The sequence below is a fragment of the Rhinoderma darwinii genome, chromosome 7, assembly GCF_050947455.1.
Source record: "Rhinoderma darwinii isolate aRhiDar2 chromosome 7, aRhiDar2.hap1, whole genome shotgun sequence".
NCBI classification, from domain to species: domain Eukaryota; kingdom Metazoa; phylum Chordata; class Amphibia; order Anura; family Rhinodermatidae; genus Rhinoderma; species Rhinoderma darwinii.
The window spans coordinates 47,668,366-47,693,553 of record NC_134693.1 but is presented as its reverse complement, the minus strand read 5'-3'; the positions used below and the strand labels follow the sequence as shown (position 1 = coordinate 47,693,553).

The following is a 25,188-nucleotide window of genomic DNA, read 5'->3' as shown; positions in this document are numbered from 1 at the left end:
GTATTCAAAACAGCATTTAGAAAGTTTCTTAACCCTATAGGCATTTCACAGGAATTTCAAGCACAGTGGAGGTGAATTTTACTAAATTTTTTTTCTGTAAAACAGAAGGTTTTACCAGAGAAACTCAATATTTATTGCCCAGATTCTGCAGTTTATAGAAATATCCCACATTTGGCCCTAGTGTGGTAATGGACTGAATGCTTCAGAAGCAAAGGGGCACCTATATTATTTTGAGGCCTCCTTTTTATTAGGCACCATGTCCGGTTTGAAGAGGTCTTGTAGTGCCAAAACAGTGGAAACCCCCAAAAAGTGACCCTATTTGGCAAACTACACCCCTCAAGGAACTTATCGAGGAGTATAGTGCGCATTAGACCACACAGATTTTTTGTTGCATTTTGTGGAATTAGGCTGTGTAATTGAAAATCAAATTTTTCAGATGAAAGGTACAAATGTTTATTTTTTACAAGGAATAAAGGATAAAAAACACCCCAACATTTGTAAAGCAATTTCTCCCAATTACGGCAATACCCCATATGTGGTCATAAACTGCTGGTTGAACAAACGGCAGGGCTCAGAAAGGCAAGAGCCAGTGGCGTAACTACCGCCGTAGCAGGCGTAGCGGCTGCTACGGGGCCCGCGGCATGAGGGGGCCCGTGTTGCCCGCCGGCACGGGCCCCCACCATGGCCGGAGGCTCCGCTAGCAGCCGCTACGGCTACTACAGCGTGATGTCACTAAACACTACGGCAGAGCAGGGAGGTATCTCCCCGCTCTGCCATTAAACAAAATACATGTATCCCCTATCCACAGGATAGGGGATACATGTGTGATCACTGGCATTGATAGGGAGAACGGGGGGACTGAAAGTCCCCTGAAGTTCCCCATCACAAACCCCGGTCTTCCGGGGTCTGTGTCGGCAGCTCCGTAGAAATGAATGGAGCGCCGGTCGCGCTTGTGCGCATGCGTGACCAGCGCTCCTTTCATTTTTATTGAGCTGCGCAGACGCCGGAAGTCCGAGGTTAGTCATGGAGAACTTCAGGGGACTTTCAGTCCCCCGTTCTCACTATCGCTGCCAGCGATCACACATGTATCCCCTATTCTGTGGATAGGGGATACATGTCTTTTGTAGGACACACTGTAGGTCGCATTTTTTTGGGAGGGGGGGACGCTGTATGGCGTTCCCTACAGGGGGGGCTGTATGGCGTTCCCTATGGGGGGCTGTATGGCGTTCTCTACAGGGGGGGCTGTATGGCGTTCTCTACAGGGGGGGCTGTATGGCGTTCTCTACAGGGGGGCTGTATAGCCCCCTCTGTAGATAACGCCATACAGCCCCCCCTGTAGAGAACGCCATACAGCCCCCTCTGTAGATAACGCCATACAGCCCCCTCTGTAGATAACGCCATACAGCCCCCACTGTAGATAACGCCATACAGCCCCCCCTGTAGAGAACGCCATACAGCCCCCACTGTAGATAACGCCATACAGAGCCCCCCTGTAGATAACGCCATACATCCCCCTGTAGAGAACGCCATACAGCCCCCCTGTAGATAACGCCATACAGCCCCCCTGTAGATAACGCCATACAGCCCCCCTGTAGATAACGCCATACAGACTCCCTGTAGATATCTAAAAAGGGGGCTGTATGGCATTATCTACAGGGGGGGGCTGTATGGCGTTCTCTACAGGGGGGCTGTATGGCGTTATTTACAGGGGGATGTATGGCGTTATCTACAGGGGCTGTATGGCGTTCTCTACAGGGGGATGTATGGCGTTATCTACAGAGGGGGCTGTATGGCGTTATCTACAGGGGGGCTCTGTATGGCGTTATCTACAGGGGGTGGCTGTAAAAAAGGCACTATCTACAAGGGGGGGTTGTGTGACACCCAGGGGAGGGGGGGCCCAGTCAAAAGTTTGCTATGGGGCCCAGTCTTTCCTAGTTACGCCCCTGGCAAGAGCGCTGTTTGACGTGTAGATTTTACTGGATTGGTTTCTGAGCACCATGTCGCATTTGCAGAGCTTCTGAGGTACCAGTACAGAGAAACCCCTTAAAAGTGACCCCATTTCGGAAACTAGACCGCTTGAGGAATTCATTGCAGTTTTCATGGGGTGCATGCGACTTTTTGATTAGTTTTTATTCTATTTTTTTTTACTAAAAAACAGCAATTCTACTATTGTTTTTTGTTCTTTTTTTACAGCCTTCACCGTGCGCTATAAATGACATATTCACTTTATTCTGCGGGGCGATACGATTACGGCGATACCAGATGTTTATAGTTTTTTTTATGTCATGGCGTTTGCACAATAAAATACTTTTTTTTTAAAAATCATTTACTTTTTGTGTTGCCTTTTTTCTAAGAGCCATAACTTTTTTATTTTTCCATCAAAAAAGCGGTGTGAGGACTTGTTTTTTGCGTAACGAACTGTAGTTTCAATTAGTACCATTTTAGGGTACATGTTTGATAACATTTTATTAAATTTTTTGCGAGGTGAAGTGACCAAAAATTTTGATTCTGGTATGGTTTATTATTATTTTATTTTATGGTGTTAACCGCGCAGGATAAATAACTAAATACTTTTGCAGTTCAGGCCGTTACGGACGTGGCGATAGCAATTTTGTACAGTTTATTTATTTATTTTTTTAATAATAAAGGACTGATAAGGGAAAAAGTGCGATTTTATTTTGATATCTTTATACAACTTTTTTTAACTTTTTTATTTTGTTCCACTAGGGAGGAGGTCGTGATCACAATTCTAATACACTACACTATTAGAGCTGACAGCTACTCGCTGACAGCAAGCATAGTGGGTCCTGACTTTGTCAGGACCCTCTAGGCTTCTGTAGGTGACATAGCCGGAGGCCATAGTTAGGCCTCCAGTTGCTATAGCAACCATCGCCGCCCGCTATCATGTAGCGGGACATTGATGGTGTTTAACCCCTAAGAAGCCACGATCCGCTATTGAACGCGGTTTCTAAGATGTTAATCAGTGGGGACACCGCGATCGGTCCCCGCTGAAGGAGCTGCGGCAACTGCTGTACGAGAAAGCAGTTGTCACAGCTCCTGTATGTGTCGGGAGGACGGCCGAAATGGCCGATCCTCCCGTGACGTACTATTAGGTCATGGAGCGCGAACGTTGCACTTATCATTACCTAATAGTACGTCAAGGAGCGGGAAGGGGTTAATCGAAGGAAAAATAAAAAAGTTATTGCTATCAAAATATGGCGACACAAAACATATTTTATTTTTAACAATTCGTTTTCTCCATTTAAAAGTAATAAAATCTAAAAAAAATATTAATAAATGATATCGCCGTAATCATATTGACCCACAGAATAAAGTTTACATGTCGTTTTTTTTGCGCGGTGAACGTTGTAAAATCAATACCCAAAAAACAATGGTGGAATCGCAGTTTTTTTCTCATTCCACCCCACAAAGATTTTTTTTTCCAGTTTCCTAGTACATTATATGGAGCAATAAATGGTGCCATAAAAAAAAAACTACAACTTCCCCCTGCAAAAATCAAGCCCTCATACGGAAATATCAACTGAAAAATAAAAAAGTTATGGAAAGTGGGGAGGAAAATTCGAAAATGAAAAACATAAGAATAAGGGCTGCGATGGGAAGGGTCCTTAATATTGCCTAAATAGAAATCTATTATAATTTTGTTTCCTAAATCACTACTTTAAAGTAATAAAATTAGCTGGCATCCCTGCTTCAAGAACTGAAATTGAAGGTTGATTATTCAACGAATTATGATTTATTAATCATCTACTCTCATCTAATCTTCAACATATAGGTTGAATACCTATAGTCAGGTATACACATATTTTTAAGGACATTTCCTAATTTTACATTATGAACATAGTCTTAAGCTTTGTTGCGTTGTAGTGTTCCAGCTATAATATTGCTTTTTATTTAAGGCATTGATTGGACTGCAACTTTATTTTACTTGCGTCCTCTGTAGTATTTCGCTTTCTTCCTTTACATTTTTCAGTAAACACAAGCTCCTTCTTCATCATTTATGTTTGATGTCCTATTGTGACGTCCTAATAGCATTTGTCTTTCCACTTCTTTTTGTGCTATTGTGACGTCCTTTGCCATAAGAAAGGTGATGTCATTAAACTGTTATATGACCAATGTGATCTCTAGATCCGAAATATATTAGTGCCCCTTCTTAACTTTCATTGGAAGGAAATTATATATATCAATTTCTTTAAAGTCACAGAACTCTTATTGTTTATTATATTTTATACACTTGTACCAGGTCCATATTAAGGAATAACATCTCTGAAATCCTTATCTTAAAAAAAAAACAAGTAATATCCATAAGCGTTCCCAACCGGCAGCAGATGAGTAAAATAACCAGAACGGAAAGTACACAGTTTATCAACTGCTGAAGTCATCTCTTAATTATTACGTTCCAGTTCTCTTCACTTTCTTAAATATTACTATCAAAGAGACCTGCATCAATGTTCCCGAGTTCCTTCTCCATCATCACAGTTCATAAAATAGTAAAACAGAACGGAGGGTCTATGATAGTTAGACGACGTGGCCTTGGGATGAAGTGTTTGAATAAATAACTAATGTATAATTCGTGTCCTTCTGCTGATTAAACAGCTGGACAGGATCAGACTTTCTAAAGGTTCACTTGTGGGACTTGTGTGGTTTTACAGCTTGAAGTCGCAGGCCTTGTTATCTTCAGCCATGTTATTGCTGGATTTAAGAAGATTAACTCAGTTCTGAGCTATTAATGAACTCTGTACACAGTCAGTAAAACACCGCCCAACCACTGGCTTCCCAGAGCATTGAATGTGACGTGGGCCACCTCGGAAAAAAGAATAGCTTCTGTCTTATTCCAATTAGACATATTTAATAATTTGAAATTTTTGGATTTATTATTACATCTGCATTTCAGTTGTATTTATAAAAGTCATAAAAATTATTTGAATGTTTATTTATACCACAGTGTCTCAAATGATATTATAGTATATACTGACTGTACAATTGTATATCCAATGGTTAACACCAATTCTACATCTTTAATTACAGACAGAACAAAAAGTCCATTTGCACCTAAAATTAAAACATAAAATAGGTGTATTTGAATGAGTAAAATAAGGTATCCATAAAAGTTATGGTGTAAAAGGGTTTGTCCGGTTTCAGCAAATTAAGGTAATTTTTTTGTATAATTAAAAGTTATCAATTTTTTAAATATATTTTCTATATTAATTCCTCATAGTTTTTTAAGATCTCTGCTTGTTGTTATTCAGTAGGAATATTTATTGTTTACGTCCGGTGGATAAAATAATTTTAATTTGAAGAAACTGTACAACCCCTTTAAGCGTTTGTCAGTGTCACCCTTTGGGCTCATACATATTGGCATGGAGCCTTCTTTGGCAGTGCATGGATCCATACAGGCTCTGGTGGATTCCATGTGTACAGCGATATTCTCCCCTAGAGGCAATACTTTTAGGCGAGAATACCTCCGTACACACAGAGTCCGACGGAATGAGCCACAATTCGCATTGGAATGAGACAGGAAAACCCTCTGTATGCCTACATACGAAATCAAAAGTAGTGACCTCATGTACCTATATGGCAGCCCTATTACAGTTCCGTACAAAACGGAGAAGCAATACAACCATGTGCATGAGCCCTTAATATGGACTATTTGTGGCTATAGCATGACATGTGTGGATCTCATGGCTTGATCGACACAGAAAATGGTTGCATAGGTGAACAAGGGTAAAAAAAAATACATTAATAGCGGAATTATATATTTGTGGTCGGGTGGAGTTAACATTTAGAAATCTGCAGCTTTGTTGTTTTATAATGTTGTTGCCTTTCAACAATAAAATGTGAACAACTCGTTTTTCCCTCCAGGCTATTTGCCGTCAAATGTGGATCCTGCCTAGACACCATCACACCCAGTGAGTTTGTCATGAGGGCTCAAAAGAGTGTCTACCATTTGGGATGCTTCTGTTGCTGTGTATGTGAAAGACAACTTCAAAAAGGCGATGAGTTTGTTCTTAAGGATGGACAACTTCTCTGTAAGAGTGACTATGAGAGGGAACGGGATCTGCTCAGCCTTGTCAGTCCAGCTGCCTCTGACTCAGGTACTTTATATAAGACAATATTTCCAGCACAAAATATCAAACTTGACATGTATTTAATTAAAAGTGGAATGGTGGGTATGAACCCATGTATTATAACCATAAACTTTTATCAATAAATGCTGGATTTAAAAGGATCCAAATGTAACAATACACATATAAATGCAATATAGATGTCAAATATACAACGGCAAAATGTCACTATGTAATCTTATTATATAATCCTATGTAATATCTACTTTATATCTTTACTTGGTAGTCATTTTAAGAATTAAATTTGAGTTTCAATAATTGTGAAAAATTGGGCACATTTGAAATGATATTGTTGGGCAGTGAGAAAAGGTTAACAAATGTATAAGACACTATCGTAAAAATATATACATAAGCTTTATCAGAGTTTACGGTCAGAGCTAATGTCTAAGTCACTGGTTTTATTCCCATTTGGACATCCATGTTCATGGAGCTACTCATATCATGTATTATGTGGGAGGATGTGGCCCTACGCATTAGATAGAAGTCAGCCAAATTCAATCTATTTTGTATGTCCCCCATCAGCAGATGTCGGGGAAAAGAGCGATCGGGCTTGTTGGATTTCAACATGCCGATCCTTTTCTTCTGCTCCGAGAGGGGATAGCTTCTTGTTCCTCTGTTACTCTAAGAATAAGCATGCACACTTGACCAGACACAGTCTGGATGTTTATGGCTGAGTCGTGAGAGACCAGTGTTCAACCAAAAGCTATCTTATGTGTATACCCAGCTTTTGATGTTCTGGTTTAATGTAACATATTAATGGGCGAATGGTTTAACATTAATGGGGACCAAATGCAGAAGTCATTTAGTCCATGTTTTTGCTAGCTTTGTATCTGCTCCACAATCTCTTTACTTTGGGCTTAGATCTCCGTTGTTCCAACCCCTTATCAGGCATATAAAATAAATAAAATGTAGTAGCACAGAGTTTATTCACACGTCATATGATAAGGATGATTATTATAATTTTATTAAAATGTTAATATAAAACAGCTTCATTTTTTATACTTCACCTGCAGATCATCTCCTATTTGTCAATCGTTTTGTTATAAGATACATTACAAGAATGTCTGGAAACCGTATTTGTTTTATTGCTTGTTTCTACTAGGATAAAATAGAACAGTGCTTGGATACTTATTAGTTACATCTATTTTCGCAAAAGAAAGTATTATTTCTTCATAACAGATATGAGGGAATTGTTGTCTGAGACTTGTCTTTCCATTGCCATCTTTATTCGGTAGGATTGGTCTTTCTTGTTCTATATCCCCCTGCTTTGCCTTTCTTTCTAATGTCTATCTTTCAAAGGGTTTTCTATAGACAAGAGGGTGAGAGAGGGAAAGCATAAGTTAAACCCAATTTTATTGGAAAATGTAGAAAGGGGTAGAGCTGAGCGGCAGATCCCATATGCTGAAGCTAATCTCCAAAGCCTGTACTTCAATTACAGCCTCTGTCGACTCAGGCACCCAATCCTATGTAAACAGAACCAACTCAAAAACCATCCACATTTCCAATTAAGTGCCCTAACTCTGCCTCTCCATCTAATTCCCTCACACCAATAGACGTAGTGATTCAATAGGCAAGAAAGAGACTGATGAGTGCAGCTTTATTATATGAGATGTCCCTTTTAGCCGTCAACTCATACAATGATAAACACCTCTGGTACAATATGGACCTTAGAATTGTCTAGAGTCGTCCAAGACCAACTCATGCAAAGGTCACCAAACACAATATGTTTCCTACTTCTCAGGCAGGACTATGAGGAGAGGGTTAAGGCTTAATTAAGTACCCCTTCTAGCGTCTGAGACATTTAAGATTGCACAGATCTCACTAATTAAAATTAAGACGCCTCTTGTTGAATTTACATTGGTCTTACGAGCTGTCTCCTTTTATTCTACACAACTATGATCTTTTGTAGCAGGTGGTGACAGGCTGGGAGATATTAGGGTCTCAGCATGTAGGCCGCTTTCCTGTGTTTTAATGTTTGCTCTTTCTCAGTCTATCCTCTTGGCTCGGCATTTGCAATACAGACCTATAGATACACTGTTCTTACTAGAGACCTGGTTGTAAAGCGCAGTCTGTCGCCAAAATGGAGAAGCTTTGTCTGAATTACACTTTTTGTTTCTCGAAGATGGCATTCTTACACACTTTGACTGAATTCAAAGTCCTTTTAAATGTATTGAACCTCTACAAGCTCATCTAGTCAAATGTGCTACTATTGTATAACTCAGGGTTAGGTTTTAAGCCAAGTTGTGGCAGATGTAGACAAACTCAGTTGGTAGGAAGTCTAAACCTGAAAGCTGGACAGCAGCAGTCTTACATGTATCTCTCAATTTTTGGATGCCCAGTTGTGGATGATTGGTTTGGGCACACACACAGTAGATTTTTTTTTTGATACATAGTTAATCTATCATATAAACGATAGAAATGAATAGCATCCTTATACATTTTACAAGTAGTTCTGCATCTGAATTATAAAATTGTAGTCACTTTGTCTAAAGCGGTTGTAAACATGATAGCTGTTGTGCGACTCCCTTGTAAACATGCACATTTAGGGAGAGGGGACTAAGCCATTGTCAGACACCTCTGGCAGCAATTTATCTCCCGTGGGAAAAAAAGATCAGGAATATTAAAATCCAATATTTCCGAGCTCTCTTACATCCACCATCTTCTGTCAAGCGACAGTCGGCAGATTCGTCTGACTTTTCTCTCATGTGTATGGCCAGCTTCAGCTGTCAGTGTATGATACTAATTGATCCGTCACTATAAGCAGGGCAGCATTGAGGACAGGTCAGCTTTACAAAATATTGTGCCATTTGGCTAATAGTAGCCAACAAAGAAAACAGCAGACTTATAGTTTGGTCACTTTAGCTTTCCAAAAAATGAAATAAAAAGTGATCAAATAGTCACATGTACCCCAAAATGATATCAATAAAAATAAAGCTCGTCCTGCAAAAAACAAACCCTTACACCAGACCATCGATGGAAGAATGAAACTATATAAATTTGGTATTGCTGTAATCAAATTAATCACGGAAAATAAAGGGAACATGTCAATTTTACCACACAGTGAATGCCATAAAAATGAAACCCCAAAAAATAGAGGAATAGCTATTTATTTCTATTCCGCCTCACAAAGATTTTTTTTTTCAGTTTTTCAGTACATTATATGGTAATGCTTCTGTTAACCGCTTCGCACACCCAGACCTGCTATTACGTCCGGATGCGGAGGGTGATATTTGGAGCGTGCTCCATATGCTGCGGGTGTCGGCTGTTTTTTTACAGTGGACACCCGGGTCTAACAGCCAGGAGCAGCGATTGCGCTGTTCCTGGCTGTTTAACCCGTCAAATGAACGGTCAATCGCAGCATCTGAGGCATTGAAAAAAGGGGGTTGGCTTCCTCCAACAGTGGAGCAATCCGGGAGTGATGACGGTTGCAATGGCAGCCCAGGGGCCTAATGAAGGCCCCCAGGGCTGCCTTCACTCTGCCTCTGTTAAGCCCTGCCTCTAATGATCGCTGGTGTAAGTCCCTTAGGGAGACTAATAAAATGTGTAAAAAAAAGTTAAAAAAAGTTTTTAGTAGTGAAAAAAATATATATATTACAAGTTAAAAAAAAACCTTTTCCCATTTTCCCCTTAAAGTAATATAAAAAATAAAAAAGTAAACAAAGTTGGTATCGCTGCATCCATAAAAGTCTGAACTATTACAATATAGCATTATTTAATGCGCACGGCGGGTGCCGTAAAAAATAAAAAATGTAAAACGCCAAAATCTAGTTTTTTGGTCAACTTAGCTCTAAAAAAAAATGTCATAAAAAGTGATCAAAAAGTTATACGTACCAAATAATGATGATACCGATAAGTACTACAGCTAGTTTCGCAAATAATAAGCCCACAAAACCGGTCAATCGGCGAAAAAAGAAAAAAGTTACGACGAGAATGTGACAACACAAAATATTTTTTGTTTAACAAAAAGTTTATTATCAATAAAAGTAGTAAAATATAGTACATTATATGCAACTATAAATGGTACCAATAAAAACTACAACTCCTCCCGCAAAAAATAAGCCCATACACAACTTGATTGACGGAAAACTAAAAAAGTTATGGCTCTTGGAATGCGGGGAGTGAAAAACAAAAATAAAAATAAAAAATGGCTCAGTCCCGAAGGGGTTAAAGGCTATGTAAAGCTTTAAAAAGGGATTTTTTTATTATTTTTTTTATAAAAAAGGCCAATCAGTGTGTTTGGTGAAACTTTATAATTAGTTTTTATTAAAAATTATTTTTACTTTTTGAGATACAGCTGCTCTGTATTCTGCATACAGAGCAGATGTATACGTTCACTAAGGGTATGTGCACACGTAGTGACCAAAAACGTCTGAAAATACGGAGCTGTTTTCAAGGGAAAACAGCCCCAGATTTTCAGACGTTTTTTGAGCAACTCCCGTTTTTCGCGGCGTTTTTCGCGGCGTTTTTCGCGGCGTTTTCGCTGCGTTTTTTACGTCCGTTTTTGGAGCTGTTTTCATTGGAGTCTATGAGAAAACGGCTCCAAAAACGTCCAAAGAAGTGTCCTGCACTTCTTTTGACGAGGCTGTATTTTTACGCATCGTCGTTTGACAGCTGTCAAACGACGACGCGCAAATGACAGGTCGTCTGCACAGTACGTCGGCAAACCCATTCAAATGAATGGGCAGATGTTTGCCGACGTATTGGAGCCCTATTTTCAGACGTAAAACGAGGCATAATACGCCTCATTTACGTCTGAAAATAGGTAGTGTGAACCCAGCCTAAGACCTGATTCTGCCAGTCCCGTGGACCTGACAGGTTCAGTGTAAGCGGACCCTTCGTATCTTCGACCGTCAGGATCGACCTGTAATCTATCACATCCTTTCACTGAACCCGTCATTCCCGCGGACCTGATGGGAACAGGATTTAGCGAATGATAAAGCTGCTCCGTATAGAGAATACAGAGCAGCTGTATCTCAAAAACGAAAGATTATTTTGAATAAAAACTAATTATAAAGTTGCAAAAATCACACTGATTGCCCTTTTTCTTTAAAAATTGTTTTAATTTCAATGGTGTACATAGCCTTTTAAAAGCTAAAACTCATCCCGCAAAAAACAAGCCCTCATACGACAAAAATGTTATAAAGTTATGGCTTTTAGAATGCGGAGAGGAAAAAAACATAAATGATAAACTAAAAATGTCTGCGGTGGAAAGGGGTTAACTAACACTATAATGTAGTAAGACAGTAGTCTGTTATGGGGCACATCATTTGTGGTAAGCAGATTGCTAGTTCGGTTTAATTATAAGGCCACATGCACGCAATGCATATTACGTGCAAATTTGTCGCTCTTCAATTTATTTAATCTAAAGCCTCATTTGCTAACTACAAAACTAAATCTCAACATCTCATATTCCATCAAATATTCTAAATATTACATTTAGCATAGCCACTTCGAGTTGACATGCTATATTTCTATGCATAATATGTATATTATAAGTGCCTTAGGCTACATGTAAATGTTGCGTAAATTGATGTGGAAAATCCACATCAAAACTGCAGATAAACACAGGAAAGGGCCTGTTCATATCACTGTTCGCTTTCCGTTCCGGGTTTCCGTCGGAGGTTTCCGTCGGGTGAACCTCGCAACGGAATGTGAAACTGAAACCATCTCTTCCGTTTCAGTCACCATTGATATAAAAGGTGACGGAAACATTGCTAATAGTTTCCGTTCGTCACCATTCCGGCAGGTTTCCCGACGGAATCAATAGCGCAGTCAACTCCGCTATTGATTCCGTCGTTAAAACGGAAACCTGCCGCAATGGTGACGAACGGAAACCATTAGCGATGTTTCCGTCACCATTGATATCAATGGTAACTGAAACGGAAGCTGTGGTTTCACTTTCTCTTTCTGTTGCGGGGTTCACCTGACGGAAACCTCCGATGGAACCCCGGAACGGAAAGCGAACGGTGATGTGAACAGGCCCTAATTCGGTTGGTAAAATCGGCACTTACTATTGCGTTTTTTATCTGTTTTTAGGTGCAGATTTTTCATTGAATGCGGAAACATGTGTGGATTTTATGCTGCAGACTATGGTGCATTTTTTAAATAAACTTGTCAAATACAATTCTGAGATGGAAACGCTAGATAAATAGACATGCTGCGTTTTTATTTAAATCTGCACCGCAGGTCAATCTACGTGCAGAAAAATTCCACAACATGTAGATGAGACTACGTGGGACCTCCTTTACTTTGTTAGTACTGTTTTACGCGGCGTAAAATTTTCCGCACCAACTTACGTAACGTGTACATGTAGCCCAAGGTGCTTATTATATACATATATGCCTAGAAATATAGCATGTTAGCTCGAAGTGGCTATAAGTGTTGTATTTGGAATATTTGATGGGATATGAGATGTTGAGATTTAGTTTTGTAGCTAGCAAATGAGGCTCTTGAATAAATAGATTGAAGAGCCACTGAAGAGAGGATATATGTGCTATATGCAGTGCTGTTCCTGCATTCTACTGAAAAGGACACAAAGGGAGGGACATTATGAGGACATCACTATCATCTCGCTGCTCTTAGCTAATTAGCATCGTCGGGAGGTTGTCGCTAATGCTGATTGGCTTAGAGCATCTGACTGACAGGACTGACAAATGTCCTTTTCAGTTGAATGCAGCCACAGCAGACAGCCTTTCATCACAGCATGGTGCTTTTATTAAAAGTTGGAGTCAATACATTACATACTTGAGGTATAATTGACTCAATCATTTAGATCTGTAATGCCATTTGTATTGGAGCGATTTGGATAATGAATAGCTATCGAAGAATGGTGAGGAATGTCTTGCATTGTATGCCATCATCATATCCATAGTTTAAGCAGATTCCTTATTATGTGCGTTTTCCCATTTCCCATTTTGCGTTTCAATATTATTTGTCACACAGCCATTACTATTTTGTAATTTTTCACAACCAATTTGTAGCCGTTTTGAGAAGTAATTCAGGCAAGGAAATAAAACATGAGGAGAAATGAGTCAATTACTTATGCTTTAAATATGAAGAAAAGCATATGTCTTTTGTGACTATATAAATGATACATAGTATCTAAATTATTGTAGTGATGTCATAAATCAGAGGAAGATAGGAGAGACCTGTGCATTTATCGTCAGCTACTTTGTTATTAATTAACAGGATACTTACATCTTCCCGCTGTTCTAAATCAAGCCCCATTGACATATAAATTTGCTCTTTTAATTCAGCGATCATTTCCTTTCCAAATTGGCTGTAATGGAACTAAAGAAAAAGTGCTCTTAATAATTTATGCTCCATTACAGGTAGTTTAGGATCTGAAATATTCATTAGTTTTGCTGATAAGTTTCACAATCTTGATCGCCTCCTCACATAATATACTAAAATAAGAATTTGAATTACACAACAACAAAAATGGAAAATGCCTTATGAAATGGACAAAATAGACAGCTACAATATAAAGGTTATGTAAAAATACACTGGTTTATCTACCTTTAAAGGGGTTGTCAACTTTGGACAATCCCTTGAATCCCAAGTGTCCCCTGACAAAATCTAATCACAGGGTGCCCCACCTCTCGGAGCCCTAGCAATAAACTGTAATCTTTGAGGGAACTTGTCAACTGGTGCTCAATTTTCCTGTAGCCCCATCACGGGTCTAATAAGGCATTACACAGTGCTTATTGAAATCAATGGGCTGTCCATTTAGTGCATGGACGTTCCAGATCCTCCAGAGAGAAAGAGATGCTTTTTGTAGTCCTCCCATTCTGGATAAGAGATTGAGGTCCTGAATGAGGGACTCCCCTCTATTAAGTCAGAATCTTCTAATAGGGTATTTGAAAATGGGTTTTCTAAAACAGACAATCCCTTGAATACACAGATAATTCACTACTTTTTGACATCCACCTTTACAGATGCTTTCCACGATTTGTAGTGTTGTCACAAAATAAAAGAGTGACTCCAATTCTCTCCCTAATATAATAACGATTAAATTACTCTTTTCATGATCAAAGGGGTTGTCCAAAGATTAAATGTTATCCCCTAACTACAGGATAGGTGATAACATGCTGATCCATGGGGGTCCAACCGCTGGGACCCCCACTGATCACGAGAATGGTAGTCCCGTTCCTCTGAATGACTGGCGCGGCAAGCTGAGTATGTGCACTGTGCTTCTTTCGCTGTCTATAGGACTGCCGGAGACAGCAGAGCACAGCGCTTGGCTATCTCCAGCAGTGCCATAGAGATGAATGGAGTAGCATGGTGCATGCTTGACATGCCGCTCCATTCATTCGGAAGAATGAGACTCCCGTTCTCGTGATCGGTGGGGGTCCCAGCGGTCAGACCCCCACCAATCAGCATGTTATCACCTATCCTGTGGTTAGGGGATAACATTTAATCTTGTGTCAACCCCTTTAAAATTTTCCATCATGTCATCTTAAACAATAGAGTCAGTGAAGCCATATGTAACTATGTGATATAAAAGGAAGTTAATGATTTCAGTGATGGACGTTTACTTATATTTTTGTCTTTCAGTGGGGTCGTGTTAACATCTCTTTAAAAACCTACTACTGTTCACCATGAGTCTGGTTCCTGAAACCACAGGAATCAGATGATTTCACCAGGGGAAATTGCAGCCAGTCATACAGTTCCCTTGGCCACTGCAGGAGTAATGTAGTATTAGATGGCAAAATGGAAAAAATATTACTTCTAGTTAGCTCAGCGCGTTTCCCCTGCGTTAATTCGTGCAGTTGATTATTTCCACATCCAAATCTTGAAGGTGCTTGGAGATACTCCCAATATAATCCTGAGTCAACAGCAGGTATACAAGGCAATTGAAGTGAACAATAAATCGTGTATCAAGCACTCAGTATAAAATAATTTGGGCTTTATTCGGTCATTTTAAAACAGAAAGATTAAAATAAAAATCCCAGGACCATGCTTACGCGTTTCAGAACACTCATAGCTATGACTAAGGACCTGAGTGGTCTGAAACGCTTAAGCGTGGTCCCGGGATTTTTATTTTAATCTTTCTGTTTTAAAATGACAGAATAAAGCCCAAATATTTTATACTGAGTGCTGGATACACCATTTATTGTTCACTTCAATTTCCTAGTATTAGATGGCGCCAATTCTAAATAATGAGTGACAATGTAATACATGGCCAGTTGAAGATTGGGAGCTGCTCTTTCAGTCTAATATTCTAGCTAATAGAGAGGGTCTGGAGTAGTGGACCTCCATTTATGATGTCCACATGCTCTAATGCGGCAAATGGACAGAGCTTCTCATTGTGGAATAACCTCTTTAAGTAACCACATTAGTCTTTTTGGTATACTGCATACATTACTTTGGACTTGTAAAAAATAACTCTAAGTTAAGAAGTAAAAGAAGCTACAATAAAGAAGATACAATAAAGGTTGTTATTAGCGTATTATCTCATGTATTGGCTAGTATATTGTAAAATCACATTCATGGTGAACAGTATGGTTTAACAGACTAAAACATGGTTAAAATAAAGAAACAGGTTGTTGTCAAGGAAATGCAAAGCTTGTTTCAATTAATTATGAGTAAAATTGCATGATCTCCCACTTCTTTTCTTGAAGGTAAGAGTGACGATGACGAAGATGGGGGTAAATTTGAAAATGGGAAAGGAACTGATGATGGGAAAGATCAAAAACGGCCTAAAAGACCAAGGACGATTCTTACAACACAGCAGAGAAGAGCTTTCAAAGCTTCATTTGAGGTCTCTTCTAAACCATGCAGAAAGGTAAGGTGGCGCTGGCCTTAGATGTAACTTGTATACACCACTGTCATTCTAGACATTTTGGCATTAGTCACTAGTACATTTATTTGATATTATGTGAGGATATTCTTACATTAAAGGTTAGCTAAACATTCATAGTGACATGTCAGAAGTTTTGATCGGTGGGGGTCAAAGCACTGAGACCCCCACTGATCACTACGACGAAGAGGCAAGAGTGCTCGGGTGAGCGATGAGTCTCTTGGCTTCTGATCGGCTTTCTTCGGAAAGCCGAGCAGTTGGTGTACGGGCTCAATAGAAAATCTATGGGCCAGTACACCAACTGCTCGACTTTCCGAGAAAAGCCGAACAGAAACTAAGCGGCTCAGCGCCGCCCTTCTGCCACTTCGTTTCAGCGATCGGTTAAGGTCTCATTGCTCATATCCACACCAATCAAAACTTCTGACATGTCACTATGACATGTCAGAACTTTTATGAAAGTTTAGCTACCCTTTAAGGAACATTAAGTGTAATAATAAAAACTTAAAATGTTTTCATGACATTAATAAGGAAATGAAATGAAGACAAGATATAGTACATCACCAGTAGAAATTTAAATAAGTACATTTTATTCTTGCAAGGAAGACATATCTGTAAGTGTCCATAGTAACTAAAAGAGGTTAAATGGAAATTATGATAAAATATAAAATACAGTGACTTTGAAAAACATCTATAGTCGGTGCTTAACGAGATTGTCTGAGATAAGAAGCGTGCTTTTTTTTTTTACCAGAAACAGTGCCAGCCTTGTACATGGGCTGTGTCTGGTATTGCACCTCATCCTCATTTAAGGACGAGAACAATAAAATAAGATGTTGACCCTAACATTGCACTAGAAATGCCCACTTTTTGTAGTCCAGGAAATATGATATTAAATGGGTCTCCCAACCTATTTTTTTTTTCTCCTCCCCTGTCCTGGGGAGCAATTAATACCTTTTAAAATCACTCACTGTGTAAATTGTGCCACCTTCTGCCTACCATGCATCATGGTCACATGGTTCTGCGGCTGGCCCAATTCTTCCGGAAGTGATGACGTTTTGTTTCGAGTATGTGTCAGTGAACCTGGAATTTCGAGCGTCATTATTTACTTGGGGGGGGGGGTGGGGTGGGGTGGATGCATGTAGTGCAGCACATGACTGCTGAGTCTACTGATTGGTGTCAGCAGTACGTGTTGTCTGCTTTTAAACAAAAACTGGGGAAATGTCGGAGCGGCAGCATTAGACTGGTGTGGCAGAGGTGAGTATAAGCGTTTTTTGTTATGTTAACGGCTGCTGTTTTTTTTCTTATGCACCAAATAACCCCTGTAATAGTCAAACAGCCCCTTTAAATTCTTGTTGCCATTGTTTACTCTCTATACACTACTGCTGTAGATTGTATGCATTAGTTTAAAATACTCTATAAACTGACTGCTCAATGTTTTTGTTGTGAAGGTGAGGGAGACACTTGCAGCAGAAACTGGTCTTAGTGTCCGCGTGGTGCAAGTTTGGTTCCAGAATCAGAGAGCAAAGGTAAGATGTCTAAAACAGCATGTATTACTACCCCAAATTACCTGCAAATCTTGCCCGACAACTCTCATTGAGCGCACTAGAAAAAATTGGTTCCATTCCTCAGCAGGTGTTTCGGCCAATTCTCCTGGTTTTCTAGCTGAGTAACCGAAGCTTAAAGAAGCATTTTTTTTCTCTGGCTACTGTCTGAAAATGTGATTAGATGAAAGGTAGAGAGGTGTATTGGTTCACCGAGCACTTTATTTGTCAGTTAGACGCTTCGTTCCGGGCCTCCATTGGATCACGTGATCTTTACTCTGGCCATCCAAATCCTACAGCATCAACTCTCTCAATGCAGTCTCGCAATGAAATTCTATGAGACTCACATTGAGGCTTTCATAGACTTGCATTGAGAGACTGACTCCCGATCCCTAAAGTAGATGCTGAAGGCCTCAGGGAGTCAGAGTGGAGATCATGGCACCCAATGGCGATCTGGAACAGAACAGCTACAGTCAAATTAAATGCCAGTAAACCAATTCACCTCACTAACTTTCACCTAATCACATTTTCAAAGGGGTGTGGAATTTGTTTTCCGCCAGAGTGCTTCTTTAAAGTGGTATTCTGACTAATGATATTCATGGCGCATCCACAGGATATACCCTAAATGTCTGATAAGGGGAGGCCTTCCTTCCTTGATCATCAGTTTTTGCATCTCCCATAGACTTCATTAGAGAGAGCCATGCCTTGTGCAGGGACGGCCAGCTCTTCATGTTCTCTTATATTACACTTACCTCCATTCTTCTGATAGGTGGAGTCTCAGAGGTGGGATCCCCATCTATCAGGCATTTATGGCATGATAATGAAATCAAGACTGTTTTGTCGACATTATCAGAAGTAAAATCTTAACTTACAATATAGTGTATGTGCCAGAGTCTGACATCCAGACAATCCAGCAGGTCACTCATTGTACTGACAACGCTCACAGATTCTCAGCTCACTAATTGCGGATCATATCTGACAACTCTCATTGACTCCAATATAAATACGTTGTTCTATAGCTCAGAAATGTTTTGCTATCTTTGCTGGTGATGCTGATGGACTTCTAGCTGAAGATCAAAATTTACCCTTTTTATGCAGCAGATATTTCCTATATCTGGTTGATTCTAGCTGAGGATCAGGTCTTTAAGGAATAAGTCTAGCCAGTTTGGTGGACAAAATTCGAAGCAAAGGTTTAAGCTACATGATATATAGTAGGGTTAAAGTCCTCTTACATGACCCGATATGGGCTGTGAAAACAAGCAACGATTGACGAGGCAGCTCATTGATTGGTGCTCGTTTGCTCCTTTCAAATGGAGCAATGATCAGAAATGTATGGGGACGAGCAATCCTTACTACAATCGTTTGTCTCCATACATTTCTATCATATCGGCAGCACATCTCCTTGTTTAGACAGCATTACAATAAGTCGATGAATACTCGTTTGCCCAAATAGTGGCTTGTGTAAAAGGTCCCTTAAGAACTACAAAATCTCAGATAAATAATCTATTCTTTTGTTGGATTTCTGATCTACTGAGCGTTGTCAAGGGTCAACAATTTACGTATCAAAAAAGGAAAAAAATACTGTGTTGGAATTTTCTCAGACTGTTGACCTTCAACCATCTACTACCAAAATAATTTGGTCAACAAAATTGCCTGCACACCTTAATAAGGGTATATATAGTCTTTTAAGATCACTTCAGTCCCCCTCTGAATGAATTTTAAATATGTTTAGGGTGGAATAATGTTGTAGAGAAGAAATCTTAGAGGCGTCAAAAGGTGTATATCGTAATACAATGTACCATTCAACATTTTGGCAAGGAGGAACAATTATTATCTTTGAAGCTATGTAAAGAGCTCATCATGCCATTCCCGAATATGATTTATAAACAGAGTGCACTGATTAAATTACCAGAATCCTATTTCGACTCACCTACATTCTAGTCTTATTCCTGTTCTTTGCTTTAAACAGATGAAGAAGTTGGCAAGAAGACAGCAACAACAGCAACAGCAGCAAGATCAGCAAAACCCATCCCGTGTCCCACCAGGTAGGAATGTGTCTCAGAACTGTGTACTTTTACAGTAAGGGACTGGCCTCTGCCACAAAAAATGTATGTGTGTATAAATGTAGATATATACAGTATATATGTATATATATATATATATATATATATATATATATATATATATATATATATATATATATACATATATATTTGCTTTAACGTGATTAATCAAGGTTTTTTATTAATGATGGTTTGGCTTTTTTTTTTTTTTTTACCATATTCAACTTCTTAATTGGTTTACATCTTCTTATTATTTTATTTAAAGGTTATGTCCACCTATGAACACCATTGACTGCCATAGCATTTTCATGTAGATATAATCGATATAATGTTTTGAGTTAGCTTGTAAATACACTGCATTGCTTATCTTGTACTGGTCCTGAGTTATAAATTATAGTTGTCATTGTAAATAGTCGACAAACTTGTTGACAGACTCATTAAAAGCTTAGCTGAACTGCTATAATACAGTAGTTTATTTTTATTTTTTTTGCCTGGTATATGGACTACATTTTTCAGAATCAGAAGATCAAACTCTGTGCAGACATTACAATAGAAAGCAATGATAGGAGATTTCAGATCTGAAGCATGCATAATTGTGAATGCAGCTCTAAGCCATAATACAGGCTGTTACTGAATCATGTCAAGATAGATAATTATATTTGCAATATATTTACAAAGTCACTCAACCCATAATAGTTCAGTCTTCATTTTCTAAACGGCACAGGAAAAATGAAAATGAAAATTAAAATGTGCCTCGGACTGGTTGTTAGAGCCCTTTTTTTCTGACACTGTATTAATACCCAATTTCTGCAAATTAAATACAATCTATATATATTATAAATAGAGGATCACTTCTAATTATGAGCTCCTTTGATGAGTAACAAAATGATAAAGTAAATCCTGTTACAGTTCTATAAAGTAGCTAAATACTTGATTTACTGATTATTTTGCAGCACCAACACACAGTTCCAGTAACTCCAGCATTGAAGGAATCATGAATGTCTTTACATCACTCCCTCAGCAACATCTACTTTCCATAGAGCAAAACATATATAGTTCAGACCCATTCCAGCAAGGGCTTACACCTCCCCAGATGCCAGGAGATCACATGCATCCTTACGGTGAGTTATTATTTTTTGTCATCTTGTCTTACTTTATAGACAACCTTTATGTTTTAAAAAGACGCAAAAGTCTACGTTCTCTCGATTATCTGTGTAGTTGAATGTAATCTATATAATCTGCAATGGGATTACAAACAGGAAATCCATCAGAAAATGTCTGCTCACCATGATCACGTCTTTATCTCATGAATCTCTATTTCTGAGAACTACCAGGAACATTTACATACATGTGTTTGGATGATTCTAGCAGCTCTTGTAATATTTTACTGAGAGTTAATTTTTTGAAGTGCATTTTGGGTTTTATAGTAAAAAATAAATGCATTTAACAATACACTTTATGGTCCTGCTATTGAAAACCTATGGCTATATGTTAACAATATTGACATGGGTACAGGTCATTCATCTAATGCTGTGTGAAGAACATACGGACTTAGTTACCCACAATTAAATATTCAATTTCTCTGTTAGATCAGCAAAATATAAAATGTTTCAATCAGAAAAATAAAAAATAAATGCTCCTGTGTCTAGGTATTGCTGCTACATACTTTTAGTGGCACCTCCTGGTGTTCTTTCGATCCCCTCTGAGAAAATTAACCTAATGTGTTTAGAGCTGGTGAGAAGCCGCGTATAGTGAGCCAATTCTTATTGGCTGGACTGCACAATAACCGGAATCACTCCGCCACTTGTGTACAAAATAAACCAGGATGTGGGACTGAGCTACTTGGCATGTGTGTCCACCGACTCTGGACACATTAGGTGAATGTTCTAAGAAATAATCAAAAGAACACCAGGGGGCTTCATCAAAAGTATCTAACAGCAATGTCTAGAATCAGGAACATTTATTTAAAATGATTTCAATTTAAAAATTATGTTTTTGTTGACCCAACAGATAAATGGAATAATCATGGGACAACTCCTGTAAGATGGCTGTAACTTCCATGGCCGCAGAACGTCGGGATTACTCACCACTCGACGGCCGCAGCTATGGTCTAGTGAGCGCTGGCCCGCATCTCCTCCCCAGGAGACGCCAGCACTCACTTCCACTCCACTCTGCTGTGTCCCGTAGTGGTACAGGTACCGTTATGCTTGGACTATTTATATATTGACTTGGTACTCTGTTGGCCAGCTGCTATCTCGCTATGGCAGTACGGCCCAGTGGGTCCACATACCCACAGATCGTGACAGTATGCTCAGGCAATGAGCAAAGGGGCAGGGCCCTTCTTAAAGTCCATGGAGATCATTGGACTAATTACTAATGTTTTGCATGTGTGCGCGCTGGCCCTTTAAGGCTGGGCGCGAGCATGCGCATACACCATACGGGACACAGCAGAGTGGAGCGGAAGTGAGAGCTAGTGTCTCCTGGGGAGGAGATGCGGGCCAGTGCTTACCAGACCATGGCTGCGGCCATCGACGGGTGAGTAATCCCGACGCTCCGCAGCCATGGATGTTACATTGGCCATACACAAAGGATAAAAAATTGGTTGAACCCATCGTTTTCTGCAGGCTTTTCTGCTAGATTTCAACATGCCTGATCCTTTTTTCCCATCGGAGATAAGCTGCTGCCAGGCAAGTTTGGCACCAGCTTATTCCCCTCTTCCCATCAAAAAGAACAACCATGCCTGACCAATCCGAAAATGCATGTTGGGAGAAATAGCCTAACAAGCCAACAGCTATCTCGAAGGTATAGCCAGCTTTAGATGATGCAATCCAAATTATACAATGGGCTACAGATGGATTACACAATTTGATCTAGTATCCAACTTTAGAATCAAATATTAGATAAATAACATATACACATGAAACACATAAGACAATGATCGTCTGGAAACAATCCCACCAACAACAGTAGAGACTAAACTGGTTGATAAGGGACTTTAAATAAAGCTGACTTACCGGGGCTGGTGCAAAGTGGCAAATGATCAGCTGAATTCGGATGATCATGCCATATACATGTAGTTTAGGCCAACAGCACCCAAAATTTTCCAACCTGACCGATCACATTTTTGGCAAACAGAAATCTGCTATCGCCAATAATCGTTCGCCTTAATTTGTTAAATGATGTTCTGCCAAAATGGACAAAATCAGCCATTTTGCCCGATTTTTATCTCTTGTATGGCCAGCTTAAGAGATAGATCTATATGTAAGGTTAGATGTGCAGTACACTACTGTATTCTCTCAACTCAAAAACTTGGGTATTTTAAGTCTTAATCACTCAACTAGCCACAGTCTTTACATCTGAAACATTCTCTAATTAGATCACAAGACTTTTCCAATCTTTTTGGTTATTTATTTTTAGATAGTGTTTTACATGATTTCATTGAAATAACTTCCAAGATCTGTTGTACATAGATTGACCCCTAAAGTGTGTGATGATAAATGCAGCCATGAATAGCATAAAGTGCTTATGCATTATTGAGTAATAATGATCATGCCATCGTAAAAATTAGTTTTTACTATTTTCCAGGTGGAGAAAGCATGTTTCATGACATGGACAGTGATGACGCTTCCCTTAACTTGGGTGAATGTCTTCTAGCAGTACCTGAAGTAGGGTCACTGCAGACTCGAGTGGGAAATCCTATTGATCGTCTTTACTCTATGCAAAGTTCCTATTTTACTTCCTGAAAGCAATGTAACTATTTGCAATAAAAATGTGATCTGGAACTGGATATTGTGCTGGTTGCCTGCAATTTCTAGTCAATTTGAACAATTTAAAGATTATCGCTGTTCATGATGCTACTGAAATTTTGGCCATTCAACTCTTTAGAAGCAATTTCCACCGGAATATGATCCACCATATAAAGAAATATAGTTCTTCTTTTCCGAATGTGTACAGTAAAACCACTTGATCACTGGCATCACATTGGTCACCAGAACTTCATGGAAGATATTCGGAACATTCTACATACTACTGCTGTGGTGGAACCTAAACTAAAAAACATATAACTCTAATCACTAAGTATGGATACAGTGTACAGGAATTAACTTAAATACCTGTCTTTTTTTCCGGAAGCTATGAAAGACCCCCTACATTTTAAACCAATCCAAGGTGAAGATATTGTTGCCAGCCTGATATTCTGGATTTATAGCGCATTATAACACGAGGTTGATGGACTGATTTTCACTATAAAAATGACTCCAGATAAACAAGGATACATTGTGATTTTATCTACTGACTTAACTCATTGCAGAATATGAAGAAGCACATTCACCTGCTTGATGTGCCGCAGGAGCTTATACAATTGTGATTTGAAGGACATTCAGTCATTGACTTGAATTCAATGTATTAGTTGTATTATCCATGACACTGATTGTACAGCCCAGCAATATTGCCATTGGGAGCTATTTAATATTGTACACATGTTCATTAACTTATGTCAGATATAGCCTTTTTCTTTTTACACTTGACTTAGGCTGGGAAACTGTCTGTGACTTTGTTTTTTGTCCATTAATTGCATTATGTTTTCTTGTTATTACTGAAATAGACTAAGAAAGTTCAGTTGTTGACTACTGTTTCACTGTCTGTAGATATATTAAAAGAGATGATGGTTATAGGATTCGAAGGTAAGGGTCCTTTAACACAGCCGATATTGGGCGTGAAAATGAGCGCGATCAAGGAGACAGTTTTTCGATCGTCACTCGTTTGCTCCTTTCACAAAGAGCAACGATCGGTTATATATGGAGACAAGTGATTGTTACTACGATTGTTCATCCCCATATATTTTCATTATGTCGGCAGCGGACCTCTCGGGAGCTGTGCGTCGACTAACGACCATATTATTGGCCGCCTAAACGAGCTGATCAGCCGATGAATGAGCGTTTGCTCATTCATTGTCTGATTGTTGCCCCTATTTACACAGGGCAATGATCCGGAATGAACATTCGTATGAATGCTCGTTTGCCTGATTATTGGCTCATGTAAAAGGGCCTTAAGACTAAAGTTGAAGCTCCAAAAATTTGGTCATCATGGTGACACAATGATTATATTGTGGATGTCAAAACTTCACCTTTGTTACAAGATTCAGTTTGCTGCCTTAGCCCTGTATCTAAATAATATAGCCAAGGGTGACTTGTTGACTCTCCCCTGGCAACCAGCACCTGGAGCATATGCTCCATCAGCCTCTACTATCTACACGCTTGGCCAAAAGATCCAGAGACTTTACCTCACATTTATTAAGACAATTTTTTTATACATTGGAAAGAATTGTGCCAAATTTATTAAAAGGTGCACACCTCTGAATAAATTTGGTGCATTTTGGACTGTGTCAAAGTTAGAAAATTAAATCTACGCCTACATCAAAATTTGTGCCATTTTCTGACTTTAGTTTTAACATATCTGTCTTAAAGTTGCAGGACTCGCCCATTTCCAATTAACCACGCCTACTTTTTCTGCTCACTTTTCAATTGCCGAGAGAAGTTGCACATTTTTGTGCAAAAATTGCGTGCGGAATCATTTGTAACTTTGTTTGCACTCAGTTTATGCCAAAAAACGGCATAAACTGATGAATGCATTTGGGTCTTTAT

General features: G+C 39.2%; 1 protein-coding gene across 1 annotated transcript in view; it reads left to right on the top strand.

Moving 5' to 3' along the window:
• The window catches only part of LMX1A (LIM homeobox transcription factor 1 alpha), a 100,773-nt gene extending 76,572 nt beyond the window's left edge, over positions 1 to 24,201 (top strand). The window contains exons 3-8 of the mRNA XM_075832214.1: positions 5,881 to 6,113; positions 15,767 to 15,930; positions 17,391 to 17,468; positions 19,453 to 19,528; positions 20,500 to 20,667; positions 23,132 to 24,201. Coding sequence (XP_075688329.1) covers positions 5,881 to 6,113; positions 15,767 to 15,930; positions 17,391 to 17,468; positions 19,453 to 19,528; positions 20,500 to 20,667; positions 23,132 to 23,289 — 877 coding nt within the window. The 3' untranslated portion in view covers positions 23,290 to 24,201. The remainder of the gene's footprint in view (positions 1 to 5,880; positions 6,114 to 15,766; positions 15,931 to 17,390; positions 17,469 to 19,452; positions 19,529 to 20,499; positions 20,668 to 23,131) is intronic.
• The last annotated feature ends 987 nt before the right edge of the window (positions 24,202 to 25,188 follow it).